This window comes from Megalobrama amblycephala, linkage group LG17, assembly GCF_018812025.1.
Source record: "Megalobrama amblycephala isolate DHTTF-2021 linkage group LG17, ASM1881202v1, whole genome shotgun sequence".
Lineage (NCBI taxonomy): Eukaryota > Metazoa > Chordata > Actinopteri > Cypriniformes > Xenocyprididae > Megalobrama > Megalobrama amblycephala.
Genome location: NC_063060.1, coordinates 45,681,609 through 45,703,633, shown reverse-complemented (window position 1 = coordinate 45,703,633; position 22,025 = coordinate 45,681,609). Strand labels below are relative to the sequence as shown.

The following is a 22,025-nucleotide window of genomic DNA, read 5'->3' as shown; positions in this document are numbered from 1 at the left end:
CCGCGAAAATGTTTTATGTATGTTTTATGTTTTCTAATACGTCACCGACGGAATGGTCCAGCGCTGCGCGGCACCATCTGTAGGACAAAGCTCAGCAAAGATGTAGGAATATCTGATCAGAGTTGTACACGGATACACATTTTTAAATAAATCTGCCGTGGCAAAGCTACTGAAAGTGATTTTCGGTGCTGGAAATCCATATATCATTTGCTGAAACAAACTCGTCATGGAGAGCGCGTCTCATGGTTGCGTAGTAACGACAGACGCCACCGCGGCGCCCGAGCGCTTTGGAAAGAAGAAAGCGGCGCCGACGCGTTTTCCATGCGTTTTTAGACGCGACATATGAACGGTCCCTAAAAGAGTTCAAATGGTTCAACGCACCAAATGCGAGTAGAATCAGCGCTGAAACGTGTTCGGTAACTTTTTTTTTTTTTTTATGAATGTGTTGGGAATTAAATATATAATTTGCAACGGCTGTGATTTAATTATATAGCATGCTTGCTGTAGCAGGTGTGTGTTTTCATTTTCGATTAACTGTAAATGCTACTTTGCTTGTGATGTTTAAATTTGCATTTAGAATGATTTTTAATTCTGTTGTTTACAAAGAGAAGTTTCAGTGTCACATGATTCTTCAAAAATGCTGATTTGCTGCTCAAGAAACTTATTATTTATATTATTAAGGTTAAAATGCAGTTTTTGCTGCTTAAAATTGTGGAAATCCAATTTAAACATTTCTGGTAAGATTTAAAAAAATACAAAAATTAATACTTTAATCTGTCATACTTTAAAGTGATAAAGTGAGTGAAGAGTGAAGGCATTTAAAATGTTACAGAATATTTCTATTTAATAAATAATATATTTGATAAATACATGTAATATAATTTCAAATAAATGCTGTTATTGAACTTCCTGTTTTTCAAAGAAAACTAACAAATATCACCGTTTCCACAAAAATATGAAGCAGCACAACTGTTTTCAGCATTGATAATAATCATAAATGTTTCTTGAGTATCAAATCAAATTGTAATTGTTCTGAAGGATCATGTGACACTGCAGACTGGAGTAATGATGCTGAAAATGATCACAGGAATAAATTACATTTTACAGTACATTTCGCAGGTACTTTAACAATTATATATATATATATACACACACACACATATAAAATAATGTGTGTGTTTCCATCGTAGGTTAGGTCTTAAATTTCATGTAAGGTGGTATTAAAAAGGTCTTAAAAAGTCTTAAATTTAACTTGTTCATATCTGCAGATACCCTGTTTTAGTATTTTTAGTACTTATTTCAGTTAATTGCCAAGGCAACAACATCATCAATCATTTTTTTTATTTTTTTATATCAATATTTATATTTTGTTTTGTTTCAGCTTTATTTCACTTAATTTTTCATTAGTGTTAGTAATCAGTAACAACACTGGATATGCCATTTATCTAACTGCTCCATTTATGCAACTCTAACCTTTTAAATTTGTATCACAGAGTGGGAAAAACACATCTGAACCAACCATAATTTATTTTGTTTTTTGTCTTTAGAAAACCAGTAATAATGTACGATTAGGAGTGATCAATAATCCCAGCGGGAACACCTCTAATGAGAACAGCCTGATTGCTCGAGCCATATGGTCAGCTATGCAGACCCAAACCTCCAACAACGCCAAAAACTTCATCACCAAAATGGCAAAAGAAGAGACGGCACAGGCTCTTTACGGAGGCAGTGACATTGCAGAGTTTGCTGTCGGGGTAAAATAAGCTCTCTTGTAATTGGTTTACAGTTGTGATGGATTATTTGCTCAGGGTTATTTCACTGTTGCTGCTGCGAACGTCACTTTTAAACTGCAGAATTTAATATAGAGCCAATCTAACAAGATCCTTCTGCACTACAGGGCATGGATGTTCCTCTGTTTAAGAGTGCATACGAGTCCCCTAACGTGAACTTCCTGTTGGCTCACTCTGCCTACTGCCAGGACGTCCTCAAGCTGAAGAAGGGCCAGAGAGCTGTGATCAGTAATGGAAGAGTAAGTTAGATGATAGCAAGACTTCTGATACTGTGAAAGCTGCTCTTATTTATCTTCCTGTTTTTCTCTGCAGATCATTGGTCCATTGGAAGAAGGGGAGGTCTTTAACCAGGATGATTTTTTGCTTCTGGAGAGCATTATCCTAAAGACCTCAGGGGAGCGTATCAAGGGCAAGATTCAGCAGCTGGGCATGGTAGAGGACAGGTATAGACCAATCCAGCTCATGTATTCATGTATAACCAATAGCAGAGCTCCATGTCAGAACGGTGGGAGGATTACACATGTACTCTCTGCAGTAATTACTTCCTCCTAATGAAGTGTGTCGGTCTGCCCTGAAGACGGAGACGTAATAAACGTTGCGTTTTATGTGTATTTACTGGAAGAGCAGACTGAGTCGGTGACACCATGTTCATTATCCTCTCAGTAAACTTTTAGAGGGCTGATTATTGAAGTGTTGACTGTATAGAGGAGGCGGAGATGGTCTTTATCAGCGCTTGAATCTCTGTGAGAGAGTTTGAACAAACCATTTGCTCAGCTTTGGTGGCGCTCTTGTGGGCAATACTGGTTTGGATCTAGTTTCTTATCCTCTCTCTATTATGTGCGTTAATGAAAGTGACAAAAATAAATGACAATATAGCTGCAAACAGCAATGATCAGGGTTCAAGCACTTTAAAGCCTTTAAGCAAATGCATGAAAAAGGTATTTTATTTAGCAAGCCTGTAATCATCTCGATAATAGATGGAAAAGACCATTTACAGGCAATTTATTGAGGAAACATGTGACCCTGGAGCACAAATAGTCATAAGTCACACAGATATATTTGTAGCAATAGTCAACAATTCATTGTATGGGTCAAAATTATCGATTTTTCTTTTATGCCAAAAATCATTAGGATGTAAAGATCATGTTCCATGAAGATATTTTGTAAATTCCCTACTGTATATATATTTAAAATGCATTTTTGTGAGTGGATATGCACTGCTAAGGACTTCATTTGGACAACTTTAAAGGTGATTTTCTCAATATTTAGATTTTTTTTTGCACCCTCAGATTCCAGATTTTCAAATAGTTGTGTCTCGAACAAATATTGTCATATCCTTACAAACCATACATTAATGGAAAGATTATTTAGTCAGAAAAATTGACACTTATGACTGGTTTTGTGGTCCAGGGTCACATATATGTTTTAAAGCTTTTTAACAGTTATCAAGATTGAACCAAAAACCTAGGACTAGTTCAAGGTTTTTGAACTAATCTCCAATATTTAACGAACGATTCGATTGTCAGAGGCGATCCTAGAGGCAAAGTTGCTCAGAATGAGGAGTTCTACCATTTGGTATGAATGTTGTTGGCTGTGTGCAAAAAATCACATGTGAAAAACGCGAAGGCGCCCCCCGGTGGATGATTTCTTTCAAATTTAACACAGGCCTCTAGGGCCACGAATCAAACAGGCCCAGCGAGGTTATTTCCGATCAGCCTCTGTTAACCTTGTCTGATAGCTGCTCAAAATTTCATTGGCTGACAGAGGCTGCATTTTTCGTGATACGTGAACGTCCTCATAGACAGTCGCGAAACCTTGGACAACGACATCTCATGCCAGTTTTCAAATCAGTCAGACAGACTGTTGCATAGCCATAGACGTTTTTGTGTTTGTGTGTTTTTTTTGTTGTTTTTTCATTTATAGCGCCACCAAGTGGCCAGTTGCCACATCCTTTTTCAAGCGACCACAGACCGCACCCATACATATGTGTACCAATTTTGGTGAAATTATCTCATTCTGTTTAAGAGCGACAGACATTTTGGTGGCCCACTTCGAACCTTTTGGCATCCCATCACGGATGTGAATGATATCAATTGCAAAACACTTGCATTCATTCTTGTGTAGAGTAGATTTTGGGCCTTAGCCTGAATGTGTTTGTGCTGTGTGTTGTGATTTAGAGCTAGCGATCTGGTGATGAAGGTGGACGCCCTGCTGTCCTCCCAGCCCAAAGGGGAGGCCCGGATTGAGCACACTTTTGCAGAAGACAGATACAGGTACGTCGCTTACTTCTTCTCATACCAGGACGTTTCTAAATCTGTAGAATTAATTTATCAACTTCTTCCTCTCCATTCCTTTTCACAGCGCTGTGAAGATCAGACCAAGGGAAGAGGAAGTGTACTTCGATGTTGTAGCTGTTGTGGATCCGGTGACCAGAGATGCTCAGAAACTGGCACCACTCCTCCTGGTGAGAACGTCAGCACACCTTCACTTTAAAGGAGAGTTCACCCCAAAAATTAAAATTATGTCATCAATTACTCACCCTGATGTTGTTCCAAACCTGTAAGACTTTCGTTCATCTTCAGAACACAAATGAAGATATTTTAAATGAAATCTGAGAGATTTCTGTCCCTCCGTTGTGTTGTTACACTTTACAGCAGATCAAATCCTCGTTTAATATTAGCCAAAAGACATTTCATTCAAATGTTCACTTGATATTTAATATTTGGCCACTTCTTTATGTTAGATATGCTGCATCCACAGTAATGTCTTCAACAAAAATATGTGGACATATTTAGAGTGAGGGTTTAAACTTTTATTTTGAAATCACGATGATCAGTTTGCATAAAAAAAAAAAAAAAAAACGTGATAGTAACTGACAGGATTTTCATTTTTGGGTGAAGCATCCCTTTAATGTGAGTTACACAAGATGTGGAAGCAGATGGTTGAGTTCCCCAATCTACCTGCAGTGGATGGACTGGACTATGCTAACCAGCCCAAACTTGACCCCTGGGTTATGTTAGAGCCGTTATTATTTGACAGGAATGTTAACCAAAGGATGATGGTCCAGGATCATGTCCTGCTTGTCTCATGTGTTGTGTATATACCTGCATTAGTCATCACAGGACACCTGGTCCCCCTCTGTGACATTTCACGGGTACAGTCAGTCAGCAGCTGTCGGTGAGAGCCGGTTCATTTGGTTGTTTGTACCTTGACTCGTGTCACTTCCTGTTTGCCCACTCAGGTATTGAAGCAGCTGGTCAACGTCAACCTGCGAGTGTTCATGAACTGCCAGTCCAAGCTCTCTGACCTCCCACTGAAAAGGTTAGAGGAGAGAAATCTGTCTCTGACGACACACAGAGTCACCTTTAATTTACAAGATATAATTCACTCTGAAGCACTAAATAAATAATTTGCTGTTTTACATGTTTGTTTTTGATAAAACTTCACCATGATTTGTTTTTCCCCCTCAGTTTTTATCGATACGTCTTGGAACCGGAGATATCGTTCTTAACAGACAGCAGCTTTGCTCATGGTCCGATGGCGAAGTTCTTGGATATGCCTCAGTCGCCGTTGTTTACGCTCAATCTGAACACTCCCGAGAGCTGGATGGTTGAGTCTGTCCACACACGCTACGATCTGGATAACATCTACCTCGAAGAGGTAACATTCCTCATCACTCGCATTAGCCGTTGATCCATACACCTAATTTGTATGGGCATTTTGGGATATTGCATAAAAAAACCCCGCTGGATGTAAATGTTTTTTTTATCTGATAAGAAGAAGACTTGCACAAAAACTATAATTAAGAGTTTGCACAATGAAGTCATATCCTCTTCTGCAGTGTTGGGCACGTTACTTTAAAAAAGTAATTAGTTACTTCTCACAAATAGTAACTAAGTTACATCATTATAAAAGTAACTAGGGAAAGTAACTATTGCGTTATGTTTTAAAACAATAAAACATAACTTGGATGCCCCCAATATTAAAAGTCTAAAAATAAATTATGCTTGATCTGACTCGTGACTCTTGCTCATGACATGACATTTCTCTATACTGTAGGCCTACTATACGTGTTGGTAGCCATTAAAGAAAACGTAGATTCATATTTAAGTTTAAAAAGGCCAATGTTATGTTTTAATTTCATGTATTTGATTATGAAAAGTGAATAGCATGAGTAAGATAGAAAACATTATAAGATAAGCAATATATCGGGAGTCATGGAGTGGGTCAGACATGATTTTGACCACTTCATTAAGTTTTGTTTTGTAGAAAGCCTTTCTTTAAAGTGAATTTTGTAAAAAATGTATCTTCATTTTAATCAATGTTTAATCAACTAATTGCCTGGATTTAATAAATAAGAAGCAAATATAGCAGACAATATAATAATGACATGGAGGCGCCGGCGCGATCACTTGCGTGTGAACTGGAGCGCGTCTAAATGAACCGAAACTCGGCGTATAGGCTGCTTGCCTCACAGACATGAGAAAAATATCTATAGAAAGTGTGAAATGTCTGAACAACTACTAGTCGACTAGAAAAAACTTATTTCACTTATTTTCGATCCAGCATCTCACAAAGGGTATTCTACACCGCGTTCCAAATTATTATGTGTTAAGTGACTTATCAGTAAGATTTCAGTACAATAAACATTCAGATTTTAGTTTTTCTAAGAAAATGTTTGTTTTTTAGAAAACTGGTATCAATCTCAGACAAAATAATTTGCCAGGTCTATGGAAACCCTACTTAGAGGTTGTTCCACATTATTAAGCAAGTCACAGTTCTCATGCAATATGGGGAGGAAGAAAGATCTTTCTGAAGATGAAAAGCATGAAATGGTGCAATGATGTGCAAAAGGCATGAAAACAACTAATATTGTGTGAAACTGAATGGAGATTATCAAATTATCATAAGATTTGTGAGTGATTTAGAGCACAGCAGAACTCGGTCAGATAAAGGCTTATTGAGGAAAGTTCCTGTCAAAAAAATTAATTGCATTAAAAGGGCAGCTATAAAAAAAGCCAGTGTTGAGCAGCAAACAGGTATTTGAAGCTGTAGGTTGAAGGTGTCTCTGGAGTCTCAAGAAGCTCTCCATGCAGGCTGGCAGTTGTGTGTAAAGATGAATTTAAGTAATGCAAAATCCATTATTCCCATCACTGCTCTTCTGTGCAGGTTGACGGTGTCGTGGCCGCTGAGTACGAGTTGGAATATTTATTACTGGAGGGTCATTGTTTTGACGTAACGACAGGTCAGCCGCCCCGCGGGCTGCAGTTCACTCTGGGAACTGCGTCTGACCCCGTCAGAGTCGACACCATCGTCATGGCCAACCTGGTGAGTGGACGTCACACACGCATCTGGGAAAAATAATTGCCTCGATAAGTGTCTCAGAGGTCACTTTCTCTTTCTGTGATGGTCTGTAACAGGGTTATTTCCAGCTGAAAGCAAACCCAGGAGCCTGGATGCTCAGACTGCGGAAAGGCAGGTCGGATGATATCTACAAAATCTACAGGTACCCTATTATTATGGCGCGTCACACGTCTGTCTTTCCTAATGTACTTCTGTCTCTTCACTTGATTGGTCGGTTCACTATTTTAATTCCCCTGTCGCAGTCACGATGGCACGGACTCTCCCGCCGAAGCTGATGATTTAATCGTCGTCCTCAACAGCTTCAAGAGCAAGATCATTAAAGTGAAAGTAAGTAATGTGTGTCTGGATCAGGTGTCGGGGTGAGGTCACAAGTCTGAGGGTATTAGCGGAGATGAATGTTCTTGGGCGGCTGTGAGATAGTCCTTCCTCTTCTGCTGCTGGACTGGAGAGATGGAGAGTGAGAGTGTCTTCACGTTTCCTGTATATACTCTAATACCTGACAGGCTGTCACATGTCAGCAGGTGTGTGGGCGAGTGTCCGATGTGAGGTGTGCTGCTTCCTGTGGGGCTGTGGGTGGATTAAGAATGAGTGCGTGTTTATATATATCTGAATTTTTGACACTTTGTGGATTTAAGTATACAGTATGGGCCGCTGGGAATGTGTTTCTTTATGCAGCAGTGCTTTTCTCAGGGTTTGGATTATTAGTTTCTCATCAAAAGTTGGCAGTCAAAATTAACCTCACTTGCCAAGTTTCTGTGTGTTTCCGCCACTAAATAAAGAAAATAAAAAAGGTGACTGCGACTTTATAACTCGCAATTCTGACTTTATAACTCACAATTCTGACTTTATATCTTGCAATTCTGACTTTATATCTCACAATTCTGACTTTATAACTCGCAATTCTGACTTTATATCACTCAATTCTGACTTTATAACTCACAATTCTGACTTTATATCTCGCAATTCTGACTTTATATCACTCAATTCTGACTTTATATCTCGCAATTTTGACTTTATAACTCGCAATTCTGACTTTATATCACTCAATTCTGACTTTATAACTCACAATTCTGACTTTATATCTCGCAATTCTGACTTTATATCACTCAATTCTGACTTTATATCTCACAATTCTGACTTTATATCACTCAATTCTGACTTTATAACTCACAATTCTGACTTTATATCTCGCAATTCTGACTTTATAACTCACAATTCTGACTTTATATCTCGCAATTCTGACTTTATATCACTCAATTCTGACTTTATAACTCACAATTCTGACTTTATATCTCGCAATTCTGACTTTATATCACTCAATTCTGACTTTATATCTCGCAATTTTGACTTTATAACTCGCAATTCTGACTTTATATCACTCAATTCTGACTTTATAACTCACAATTCTGACTTTATATCTCGCAATTCTGACTTTATATCACTCAATTCTGACTTTATATCTCACAATTCTGACTTTATAACTCACAATTCTGACTTTATAACTCACAATTCTGACTTTATATCTCATAATTCTGACTTTATAACTCACAATTCTGACTTTATAACTCGCAATTCTGACTTTATATCTCATAATTCTGACTTTATAACTCACAATTTTGACTTTATATCTCGCAATTCTGACTTTATATCACGCAATTCTGACTTTATAACTCGCAATTCTGACTTTATAACTCACAATTCTGACTTTATATCTCGCAATTCTGACTTTATAATCACACAATTCTGACTTTATATCTCGCAATTCTGACTTTATATCACTCAATTCTGACTTTATAACTCGCAATTCTGACTTTATAACTCACAATTCTGACTTTATATCTCGCAATTCTGACTTTGTAACTCGCAATTCTGACTTTATATCTCGCAATTCTGACTTTATAACTCACAATTCTGACTTTATATCTCGCAATTCTGACTTTATAACTCGCAATTCTGACTTTATATCTCAATTCTGACTTTATATCACTCAATTCTGACTTTATAACTCACAATTCTGACTTTATAACTCAGAATTCTGACTTTATATCTCGCAATTCTGACTTTATATCTCGCAATTCTGACTTTATAACTCACAATTCTGACTTTATAACTCGCAATTCTGACTTTATATCTCGCAATTCTGACTTTATAACTTGCAATTCTGACTTTATAACTCACAATTCTGACTTTATAACTCGCAATTCTGACTTTATATCTCGCAATTCTGACTTTATAACTCACAATTCTGACTTTATAACTCGCAATTCTGACTTTATATCTCGCAATTCTGACTTTATAACTTGCAATTCTGACTTTATAACTCACAATTCTGACTTTATATCTCGCAATTCTGACTTTATAACTCACAATTCTGACTTTATAACTTGCAATTCTGACTTTATATCTCACAATTCTGACTTTATAACTCGCAATTCTGACTTTATATCTCACAATTCTGACTTTATAACTCGCAATTCTGACTTTATAACTCACAATTCTGACTTTATAACTCACAATTCTGACTTTATATCTCACAATTCTGACTTTATAACTCACAATTCTGACTTTATAACTCGCAATTCTGACTTTATATCTCGCAATTCTGACTTTATATCTCGCAATTCTGACTTTATAACTCACAATTCTGGCTTTATATCTCGCAATTCTGACTTTATAACTCAATTCTGGCTTTATATCTCACAATTCTGACTTTATATCTCACAATTCTGACTTTATAACTCACAATTCTGACTTTATATCTCGCAATTCTGACTTTATATCTCGCAATTCTGACTTAATAACTCGCAATTCTGACTTTATATCTCGCAATTCTGACTTTATAATCTCGCAATTCTGACTTTATATCTCGCAATTCTGACTTTATAACTTGCAATTCTGACTTTATAACTCACAATTCTGACTTTATAACTTGCAATTCTGACTTTATAACTCACAATTCTGACTTTATATCTCGCAATTCTGACTTTATATCTCGCAATTCTGACTTTATAACTCACAATTCTGACTTTATATCTCGCAATTCTGACTTTATAACTCACAATTCTGACTTTATAACTTGCAATTCTGACTTTATATCTCGCAATTCTGACTTTATAACTCACAATTCTGACTTTATAACTTGCAATTCTGACTTTATAACTCACAATTCTGACTTTATAACTGCAATTCTGACTTTATAACTTGCAATTCTGACTTTATAACTCACAATTCTGACTTTATATTTCGCAATTCTGACTTTATATCTCACAATTCTGACTTTACATTCCTCCATTGTCACATGATTCTTCAGGAAAAAAACAATACAAATATTATCATATATTATGTTTGTGCTGCTTAATATTTTTGTGGAAAACATGATACATTTTGTCAGGACTTGATGAATAGAAATAACAGCATTTATTTGAAATAGAAATCATTCTAGATGTCTTTACTGTTACTTTATGATCATTTAATGCTTTCTGGCTGAATGTAAAAATATTAACTTCTTTCAAAAAGTGTAGGCGAGTCACCAACTTTTTTTAAGTGGGTGGTTTGCATATGTTTGATTCATTCTTGCTAGCAAGGAAGTCGTTCTTACATTATTTTCTTAACATTATTTTGTTATTGTTGCACTGCATTTAAACCATGCATTATTATGCAATTCCAAGCTAGCTAGTAACTCCAGTTGTTTTCACTCATTTTTTTTTTTCAGGAGTCCGCCTGTCTGTGAATGAAGAATTACCATATTAATCTCAAACCAGCACGCGTGCGCTCAGCATTAGTGCGATGGGATTTAATGCATATATTCTGTTGCCCTATATCACGTTCGCAGGTGCAGAAAAAGCCTGATATGATGAACGAGGAGCTTCTCAGTGATGGTACCCATGAGGACGACTCTGGATTCTGGACATCTCTAACCAGGTACACGAACCCACCAGCTCTCTTCAGCTCTACTTCAGCACTCATTTACAATATTTGTCAACTCAATGGTTCTTTCTTTCTCTCTTTCAGAGGGTTTACTGGTGCTTCAAAGCCAGAAGAGCCCAAACAGGAGAAAGACGACGTCATCAACATTTTCTCCGTGGCTTCCGGTCACTTGTACGAGAGGTTCCTCAGGTAAAACAGATGCTTTTCACTAGGATTTTGTAAAGGAAAAATATTAACTTTTCACCCCAATGTGAAATTAAGATATTCTGCTTGAATATTAAAGAGATGCAAATGACAACTATCCCATATTTACTCACCCTCAAGCCATCCAAGGTGTATATGCCTATCTTCTTACAGACAAACACAATCAGAGTTATATTAAAAATATCCTGGCTCTGAGTAAAGTCTCTCAGGGCTGCCGTTGTTTGCATCGACAAAAACAATGTTGGCGTAAAGCCCTGTTCATGTTCTCAAATGGATCCTGACATTTCTGCTGTGACAAATATATGACATTAAATATCATTCCTATGCAATGATATCTTATCGCTACAGCTTTGACATGTAATACAGACAAATCCTCTTGTGTATATCCTTATGTGATGCTGAAAATGACACCCATACATCTTCTAATTTCACATATTAAGAAAATGCAATAACTTTGCATGACCGCCTGGCTTGGGTCACATCTTGACTTTTTGTGACATTTTCCTTATATAAAGTTGTTGTTTTTTTGAGGAAATAGGCCTGATTTGAAATGCTGATCTCAAGGCTTGCCGTATCTTATTAGCGGCAGTGTTATTGGTTGTGTAATGCAGCTCAGTTTAGAAGGTCATTCTCATAACTCTTCTGCGGCCTGTCACTGTGTTGACCTTTGACCTCTCTCTGTCTCTGCAGGATAATGATGCTGTCTGTGCTCAAACACACCAAGACACCCGTCAAGTTCTGGTTCCTCAAAAACTACCTGTCTCCAACTTTTAAGGTACAGGGTTCAAGATTTAGCATGATGGCATATAGGCTGTTTGTCAGATCTGTCACTTTTGATCTATTTAATACATCCTTGCTGAATTAAAGTGTTCGTTTCTTTTTAAAAATCTGTTTTACAGCTGGTATTAAGATGCGTTTTGGTTATATTTAGCGTCGTTCACTTGTGATCCGATCAACTAAAGCGCATCTTAACACCAGGGCCTTACTGACTACAGACTTTTGATTGGTCTCTTACAGGAGTTTATTCCATATATGGCAGAGAAGTATGGTTTCCAGTACGAGCTGGTGCAGTATAAATGGCCACGCTGGCTTCACCAGCAGACGGAAAAGCAAAGGATCATCTGGGGATATAAGATCCTGTTCCTCGATGTGCTTTTCCCCCTGGCTGTGGACAAGTTCCTCTTTGTAGATGCGGATCAGGTACAGAAACAGACCAATGCAGTCTCTAGTGAGCATTAAGCACCAGTCTGCCCTTATGAGATTATTTTCCCACGTTTATGTACAGAAAGATCACTCATTTATAGTCACAGCAGTTGTAATCCAGAGTGAGAGCATCATGCACTTTACTCATCGGATGATGCACTGCTGCCACCTTTGGGTGAAGAAAAAAATACAGTCGGAGTTTAAATATAAACAATAAATAAAACTATTATAATATTTCATTTTGTGTGGGAAATGCAGGTTTAAAAAAAATCAGACTCAAAAATCAAAATGTTGTCCTACAGATAGTTCGCACTGACCTGAAGGAGCTGCGGGACTTTGATCTGGAGGGGGCGCCGTACGGTTACACGCCTTTCTGTGAGAGCCGAAGAGAGATGGACGGATACCGTTTCTGGAAGTCCGGCTACTGGGCCAGTCACTTGGCCGGACGCAAATACCACATCAGGTAAGAAGGGCGTTTTCATCTACCGTAATTTTAAATGATGATATATATCAAACAGAATCATTTTGGCGGTTTAAAATGGCTCATGATTAGTGTTGTCAAAAGTACTGATATTTTAAAAATGTGACGATATCAGCATTTCCCCCTAGTATTTTGAGCGCTGTTGAGTGGATTTTTAAACACACCTGATTGGCCACTGAGTTCACATACTCAACAGATACACAGCAAAATCTCCAGAGTTAAATCAGCTCTGCTCAGAGTACATATGGTCCCTCTCTAAATACTGTTAAAGTAACACTGAATCAGTGCTAAAGTTAATGAGAGTGATTAAGCGATGAATGAGCATTAGTGATGAACACCTGCTGTTAACAAGCAGAATCACTGAAGAAAAGAGAAACACAAGAACTAAGGCTGACTTCAGCCACAGTATTAGATGAAATCAACTGAAGATAAAATGCATTATGTGTCTCAAGATCTCAGCAGAGGAGGATTGTCTTTTCTTCAGTGATTCTGCTTGTTAACAGCAGGTGTTCATCACTAATGCTCATTCATTGCTTAATTAACTCTCTGGAGTCCGTTAACGCGCCGGCGCGTTTTGCAGGATTTTTTTCGCATTGCAGCAAAACAGACTTAAAATACTCCGTCATTTCTTGTCATAGAGACACAAGTAATATATCAATTGAAACTATAGAATATCTTCTTTTATTTGTGTACACTCAGAGTAAAAACACAATGTTGTGCTTTTTTTAAAATAAAGAAAACTAACATGATGCGTGATCTCTTGTCTCCCTCTGAACGAAGTCCAATCTGATAGTTCTCAGAAAATGAACTGTAACTTAGTGAATACTAATCACAAAAAAAGACACTTATGTCTACAGAAATGTTGAAATGTCAGGTTTTAAATCGTGCAAGTCAAATCGAAAACAAACATTCTGTGTTTATGTAATCTGTATGAAAAGTCAGAAGTCTGTGATTCAGCTCATTATCCGCTAATGCGGCCACGCCCACAGAGCCAGCACTATTCAGACGCAAATTAAGAGGCAATACATGTATACATCGTCTCAATCGTGTATTTATTGTCTTGAAAAGTGTTTATCTGGATGTTAAAGCCATGGTTAGCGATCTCTAGAAGACATGCAGTTAGTTCCTGGTTCCTTTTCTTCTTTATATAAATTTGTGGCCTAAAGGTGTACAGAGAGCGCCCTCCAGCTGCAAGTATGAATTGAAAACAGTATCCAGCACTCATAGTGATGACAATAAATATAGAATAAATATTACTCCTCTGTATAGAAATTTGACATAAACATATAAGAATCCATCAATATTTCTCCAAATGTGCATGCTTTTAAGCTAAAAGCCTATATGAAATGCCATAGAGGTAACATAATTGTTCAGACACTTTGCATCACAGAAATACATTATATTTTAATAATAGAATACCATTATTTTAAATTGAGCTGAGACATGATCACAGAGGGTTTTTTCACAGCCTACCTGACTGAAAGGCCTCATTAATATGCAAGTCATTTCAGGTCATTATTATGTGATTCTTTTGTCTTCTCAGGTGTAAATGGACCATTATTCATGCAGATTCACGCCTCCACGCATACTGTGTTTCTTGACAAAAAATGTCTTACAAAAACTAAATCAATATATTATTTTATATGAAGGAGTAGGCAGCATAATTTTTACATAATTCTGAAGCAAAAACTCTAGTCTACAACCTCCAATACCCAGAAGTCTTGTCAATACAGATTTAATATACTTTTTTTGGCTTTATTTCAGTGACTTAAGTTTTTTGTTTTTTTTTCAATAACCACGCATAAACGTTATTCCTTCAAAAATACAAACATGTACATACATGTTCCTCACATATTATTGTAGCCTAGTTTGTGCTGAATACAGTGTAATGACACTTGTGTCATTAATATGTTTATGAACAACTGAAAAAAGCACAAATGTCAGGGCATGTCAAAACTTCTCCAGGCCCCAAATCAGCCTCAGACTCCAGAGGGTTAATTGCTTAATTATCTCATTAACTTTAACTCTGCTTCAGTGTTATTTTAACACTATTTAGAGAGGGACCATATGTACTCTGAGCAGAGTTGATTTAACTCTGGGGATTTTGCTGTGTATGTTTGATTGGCCATTGAGTTCACATGCTCAACACACACGACTGCATGGTCATGAGACTCTGTTAGCGCTGCAGTTCACTCCAACTCACCCTGGATATTATTTAAAAATCTCCTTTTGTAGTCTGAATAAGAAAGAAGAGCATACAGCATTAGAACAACATCAGGGTGAATAGATGATGCATTAATGGTCATTTTAGGGTGAACTATCCCTTTATTTGTTTGAAGTTGCTTTGAGACGATCTATATTGTATAAAGCACTATATAATCTAATGTGACTTGATTTGTGTGTGTGCTCCTCAGTGCTCTATATGTGGTGGATCTGAAGAAGTTCAGGAAGATCGCAGCTGGAGACCGACTGAGAGGCCAGTACCAGGGTCTGAGTCAAGACCCCAACAGCCTGTCCAACCTGGACCAGGTGGGGCGTTCGTTCTTCAACTCTTCTCCTCCATCAGTTCCCACACAGAACAGGCTTTATCAGTGTGATTGATTGATTGTTTCCCTCTCTCAGGATCTGCCCAACAACATGATCCACCAGGTGCCAATCAAGTCACTTCCTCAGGAGTGGCTCTGGTGTGAGACCTGGTGTGATGATGCTTCTAAAAAGAAAGCCAAGACTATAGATTTGGTAGGTCCATTGCTTTCTGCACAACCAAACCTCATGTTTTCAGGGTTTTCATGTCATGTTTGTGGACATTCATTGACACTTTGCATTTGTCTGTCATAGTGCAACAACCCGCAGACAAAAGAGCCGAAGCTGCAGGCGGCTGTGCGTATCGTAGCCGAGTGGAGCGACTATGACCAGGAGCTAAAGAGAATCTACAACAACTTCCTGGGAGAGAAAGAAGAGAGAATCGCCGCACACCGAGATCAGACAACAGAAACAAAACACCCAGGTGAGACCGATCTGTCCACTTCCTTTAGTGTCTTTAGTGTGGACATCATTGAGATGTTGTAATCTGTGAATGGCACTTTCCACGATTATTGTGCAATATAAATTCTTAACAACGTTGTTCGTCAACTTCATGAGGCAAAATTAATTATACAGTACTTTTTTTTTCCCCCTTTCTTTTTTTGCAACCCTGCATGTCTTATAAAATAAATAAAATTAAATAAAATATGTAGAATGTAAACATTGTATTTATTCGACATTTAAGGGTCCACATTGTGTTATTTCTTTGGTTTCACAATTAAAAAATAATGTTGCTTTTGTTTTGATGGGGGAAATCATGTAGGGCCGTTAAACGATTAATCGCGATTAATCGCATACAAAATAAAAGTTTGAGTTTGCCTAATATATGTGGGTGTACTGTGTGTAATTATTATGTATATATAAATACAAACACATTCATCTATATATTTGAGAAATATTTACAAGTATATGTATGTATTTATATTTTTATATAATTATTATATAAATATTTTGTACATAAATAACATATTTCTCTTAAATATATACATTAATTTGTGTGTATTTATATATGCATATTAATTACACACAGTACTCACACATATATTATACAAACTCAAACTTTTATTTTGTATGCGATTAATTGTGATTAATTGTTTAACGGCCCTAAAATTAAAATGACTTAACATTTCAGTAATTCAATTCAGTTTTTCGTTACAATGAATATCTATTCAACATATATACAAATTATGACATTATTTTATATATATAAATAAAATATATTTTATATATAATGCATCTTTCTCTCTTAATTTTGCTCTAATGTATGTTTTCTTTCTCTTTTTTATTGTATTTATATGTTTCTGTGAAGCACTTTGAGATGTAACTTTTAAAGGCGCTATATAAAATAAAGTTTATTATTATTATTATTATTATTATTATACACTATTGTTTAAAAGTTTGGAGTCTGTAAGATTTTTTTAATGTGTTTTGAAAGAAGTTTTGCTCTCTAAAGCTGCATTTATTTTATATAGAAATACATTAACACTTTGAAATATTATTACAATTTTAAATAACTGTGAATTTATAGGAAACTGTAATGATCAAAGCTGAATTTCAGTGTCTTCAGTGTCACATGATCTTTAAGAAATCAATCTAATATGCTGATTTGCTCCTAAAGAAATATTTATGGTTTATTGTGCTGTTTAATATTTTGTGGAAACGTAGAAAGTTCAAAAGAACAGCATTTATTTGACAGACGTGGATGTTTTTACTGTCACTTTTGATCAATTTTAATGCGTTCATGCATTAAAAAAACAAAAACAAATCTCACTGACTCCAAACTTTTGAATGGTAGTGCATAAATATTAAGTTTATCCAACATATCTCTTTATAAATGTAACAGAACAACAATATTTAGCCTCATCGTGGAAAGTGCCAAATCCTTCCTCTAATTATCTGCTTAATTTGCGCCTGTTTCTGCTCTTCTTCCTGTCAGGTGGTGACGCACACATAGAGCTTTGAGCTGACGCTCTGCGACCGAAGGAGAGGGGACTCTGTTCAAAGAGTCGTCTTTTCTTCACCCTTTTTAAACCAAGCCTATCCTCCAGGAATGGGTTGACATTCGTGCTGAACTTGACTTGAACAGAATTAATGCAAAATCCTTTCTTTTGTACCTGAGCGGTTGTGGGGGTTCTGGGTAAACGACGTCTCCTCTTTCCAGGCACTTTTGATGTTTAACCCCCTACAACCGTCCTGCGTTTGCCATAAACAACACCCGTTCCACTCGAGCAAAACGTTCCATAGGGAGTAACTCAAGTGCATGTGTGCAATTTTACTATTAAACAGATTGATAAACGTCCCTCTCAGCTGTAGGATCAGGCACTGACTCGCTCTCATGAAGATGATTATGAAATCCTGAAACATGAGATGCAGACTGGTGTCGAAAGTGCCACGACGACAAAGTGGTGACGCATCACAGTTGAGTTAGTGTCGTCTGTTGATTCTGGTGTTTCCATAATGTTTAAATCGCATCACTCCTCATCAGAAGAGCTTTTAACTCAGGAACAAGCTATTCGGTCGATTTTAGCACAGCTGAAGATTTTTCTGTTCTGCAGAAGGTAAATCTCTGATAAAGCTCCAGTAGTGTTGTGACAGTCTAATGTTGGTTCATGGTTTCTCTTCACATTAAAATGATTCATAATGACATTCAGTTAATGGAAACTGGTTCTTTTAGCCCTGCAGGATTAAATTGATGTTTTTAGAGGATTTCGAGGGGCAAAGAAACACTGAGACACTGCTAGCAGGTGATAATCACAGGTTGTTCGTTTTCTTTTAGAATCACTGGATTTCAGTTCTACACGTCCATTTCTGTGGTGACGCTCTTGTAGGGTTGAGAATGACCACTAGCTTCATACATTTGATCATAATCCAAGGGCTGGGATTTGAGTAATATAGATGTGTTCAGACTTTCTCATCTCTGGTTATCACCTGGAAATGGCCAGCAGATCTCAGAGTCTGTCTGATGTCTGATTTTAACGCTTGTACAGTGCCTTGGTTCTGTTTGAGAGGTGCATACAGTGTCTTGTGGTTTATCTGCTGATCTTTTACTGATTCAAAACTATGATCCTTTGGAATTACTGTAAGATTAATTGTGGGATGACAATGTTTTGTAATAAAAGATGTACCAAATGGAAGCGTTCATTTTTTTTTTTTTACAGCCTGGTGCTAATAATTCAAATATTCAATTATTATTATTTACAGTTTTTTCTTTCTACTTTTGAACTTTAAGAAAAAAGAAAAAAAAAATCCACTCATTGCAATGCATTATTCTACCACATGATGGCAGCACAATCCAGTAGTAAAATTATAGCCATAATGCGGAGAGAGAGAGAGATTTGATTATTATTATTTCCTTGTTTTATATGCTCTGTCTCTGGCTCTTAAAGGTATAGTTCACCCAAAAATTACAATTTTGTCATTTTCTCAGCCTCATGTTGTTCTAAACCTGTATGCATTTCTTTCTTCTGTTGAACACAAAAGCAGATATTTTGAAGAATATGGGTAACCAAACAGTTTCTGGTCCCCTTTGACTTCCAAAGTATTTTTATTTCTCTACTATGACAGTCAATGGGGAGCAGAAACTAACTGGTCTTCTGTTTTGTTCAACAGATGAGAGAAATTCATACAGGTTTCGAATGACTTGAGGCTGAGTAAATAATTAAACATCCACTAGTTTCATGAAACTTCTATAAAATTTAAGCACAAGCAACCATTTTTTAACCTTTTCTTAGATGTGAAGAAAGATCAGAGAAGTTTTGATAACACTTTACAATAAAGTTCACTTTTTAACATGAACTAACCATGAGCAATACATTTGTTACAGTATTTAATAAAAATACAGCAGTTCATTGTTTGTCCATGTTAGTTCATGATGCATTAACTAATGCTAAATGTTGAAATTAACAGAGATTAATAAATGCTATAGAAGTGCAGTTCATTATTAGTTCATGCTAACTAATGAACCTTATTGTAAAGTGTTACTGAAATTTTCTTAGTTTTCCCAGTCCTATTTGTCTTCTTTTTCAGTGCATTTCCTAATGTTTTTTTTTTCCTCCAAGTTAGTTAACAATGCAGTTATGAAAACAAATTACAGCTCATTTTCCCTTAGTGATCAGTTAAACTCCTCAAACCCTCGTTATTGCACTACAAAAGTGTCATTGACGCTGATCAATGGTTTAATGAATTGTGAAGGGTGTTGAAGGTTCGATTTTTTTTTTATTTTATTTATTTATTTATTTTTCTTCTTCTTCAGCTTTGACACAAACAACAAAGTACGATGGTGTTATTTGGACTAAGTAATACCATGGTTTTGGACATGCAACATGATATTGTTTTAAAATGTACAGAGGAGCTGCACGATTCTAGATAAATTGAGAATCATGAATCACATTTTTTTTTTTTTTTTAAGGGAGTTCACGATTGTCACACGATTCTGAATAGACAACTAAACAAAATGACATGTAATTTACTAGAGGTTCTGACAAAATGTTGATTGCTGCAGTCTATTTAAACATTTTTAATTGATTTGAATGAATGATTCAATGACTCACTCATAAAGAATGAATCAGTGTTTTTTGACTGAATCTCTTGAATGATTCAATGACAGATACATTTTTTAAGTCACTTGTCGACCCCTACTGGTGGAATGTTGTAACTGAAACAATCTTTATTTTAAGCAAGTCAAAGGTGATTTGCTACCGTAGAATCAGTGTTTATATCAACACTATAAACTTTTATCCCATTACTTCTGCGATAATTTGAAATAGATTTAAAAAACAAATAAACAAACAAATGAATGGTTTTTATTCCACAAGGACGCTTTAATCTGAAGTGACAGTAAAAGCAAATGTCACAAAAAACATCAAATGTATCAAATAAATGTTCTTTTGAATGTTATATTGGTGTTCATCAGGTTTCCACAAAAACATTTTAAGCAGCACAACCATTTTCAACATCAGAAATGTTATTTGAGCATCATATCAGAATGATTTCTGAAGGATCATGTGACACTGAAGACTGGAGTAATGATGCTGAAAATTCAGCTTTGATCACAGGAATAAATTACATTTTAAAATATATTAAAATAGTTCTTTTAAATTGTAATAATATTTCACAATATTATTGTTTAAAATCAGTTTTATTGATCAAATCAAAATCCGTTTAGTGTGTGAGAAGTTTTCAGTAGCCTAATTTCAGCGGGGAAATCTCCTGACGAGGAGCATAAAGGGTTAACGTTTCTATTTACAGAGGAAATAAAAAACAAAAAGTTTGTCAATATCAATTGAGAGCAGAGCAGTGGAGCCAGAAAGAGGATCATTTACATGTAGATGATAGTTTTAGCCTGGATCCATTCTTTCTCTCTTTCTCTCTGTCACTTCATAGTTACCATGACAACGCGCATGCCATTTATTTCTGTACATTAGGCGCAGACTGCTCGTCCTCCGCTTTGGCCGCTTTTTTTTCTCCAGACCTCTTTTTAGGAGGATGAATTTGCATCTAGATGAGTTTGTGCTGTCTGTCCTTACCGCACTCCCCGACTCTCTCTCTCTTCCCATGGTTTTATCTTTCTTCCCTCCTTTTGTGACCTTTACTCCGTCACTGTGGTCTCGTTCCTCTCTGCTCGCTGGTCATGGTGATCTCGGTCTGTTGAGGCCTCACGAGAGAGAGAAGTGATGTAGCGGCGTCATATTGGATGAGAGAGAGCGAGACGGACAGAAAATGGCAGCCCTCCTGTTGCTGGGGGAGACTCCGTGTCTCCAAAGCTGAAACAGAGGGAGTCTCTGTCCAGATGGCACTGGTCAGCCGTCCCTTACTCAGCGGGCATATTAAAACGGATCACTGATAGTAATGACCAACACCCACATCTGTTAAGCCACGTCCCTTGTCTGGGTTTCCGGGCATCCCAATGCCTTCTGCCCTTACACTTTGATCTCGGTAACGGCTGTCGGTCTGGGCAGGAGGCTGTCCGTGTGCTGCCTGTACCCATGTCACCCCCGGCCCAGCGGGAGAACAGTTTCAGTAGCATTTTGCCAGCTGGGAGTGGGCCTTTATCTCGTTTGCTGCAGTAAATTCACAGTTTATTGATAAATGTTCAACAGCCCAGTAGTCTGAGCTCATGTGGCACGCACAAATGGAAAGAGATTTGTCAAAAGTGCAAGATCCAATCCGGTTGGCAGGTTATATGCGATTGTGCAGATTTGATCTGTCATAGTGTAAATCAAAACCATTCAAGTGGTTCAGTGTTGTTATTGTTAAGCATAGTTAATTTTGAAATAAAGCTGAAATAAAATATATTAGATGGAAAAACATACACCCAAAAAAACTTAATTGAAAAAGAATGCTTGGCAACTGAAGTACTAAAATTAAAATAAAACAAAAAAAAAAAATTAAAAGCTAAATTGAAATAAAATGATACACACTACACACACAATAAAATTACTAAAACGTAAAATTAAATAGAAAAATATAACCAA

At 36.7% G+C, this 22,025-nt stretch overlaps 1 protein-coding gene across 3 annotated transcripts in view; it reads left to right on the top strand.

The window, feature by feature from the left end:
* The window catches only part of uggt1 (UDP-glucose glycoprotein glucosyltransferase 1), a 41,604-nt gene extending 22,918 nt beyond the window's left edge, over nucleotides 1-18,686 (top strand). For 2 of the 3 annotated variants that reach the window (XM_048162896.1, XM_048162897.1), the window contains exons 22-39: nucleotides 1,548-1,754; nucleotides 1,898-2,029; nucleotides 2,103-2,233; nucleotides 3,968-4,063; nucleotides 4,152-4,254; nucleotides 5,032-5,111; nucleotides 5,261-5,450; nucleotides 6,960-7,118; nucleotides 7,211-7,296; nucleotides 7,397-7,481; nucleotides 10,987-11,270; nucleotides 11,976-12,060; nucleotides 12,303-12,485; nucleotides 12,791-12,951; nucleotides 15,384-15,498; nucleotides 15,592-15,708; nucleotides 15,808-15,976; nucleotides 17,489-18,686. In XM_048162896.1, coding sequence (XP_048018853.1) covers nucleotides 1,548-1,754; nucleotides 1,898-2,029; nucleotides 2,103-2,233; nucleotides 3,968-4,063; nucleotides 4,152-4,254; nucleotides 5,032-5,111; nucleotides 5,261-5,450; nucleotides 6,960-7,118; nucleotides 7,211-7,296; nucleotides 7,397-7,481; nucleotides 10,987-11,270; nucleotides 11,976-12,060; nucleotides 12,303-12,485; nucleotides 12,791-12,951; nucleotides 15,384-15,498; nucleotides 15,592-15,708; nucleotides 15,808-15,976; nucleotides 17,489-17,514 — 2,409 coding nt within the window. In that variant the 3' untranslated portion in view covers nucleotides 17,515-18,686. The remainder of the gene's footprint in view (nucleotides 1-1,547; nucleotides 1,755-1,897; nucleotides 2,030-2,102; nucleotides 2,234-3,967; nucleotides 4,064-4,151; nucleotides 4,255-5,031; nucleotides 5,112-5,260; nucleotides 5,451-6,959; nucleotides 7,119-7,210; nucleotides 7,297-7,396; nucleotides 7,482-10,986; nucleotides 11,271-11,975; nucleotides 12,061-12,302; nucleotides 12,486-12,790; nucleotides 12,952-15,383; nucleotides 15,499-15,591; nucleotides 15,709-15,807; nucleotides 15,977-17,488) is intronic. The other variant, XM_048162899.1, reaches the window with a different exon arrangement.
* The last annotated feature ends 3,339 nt before the right edge of the window (nucleotides 18,687-22,025 follow it).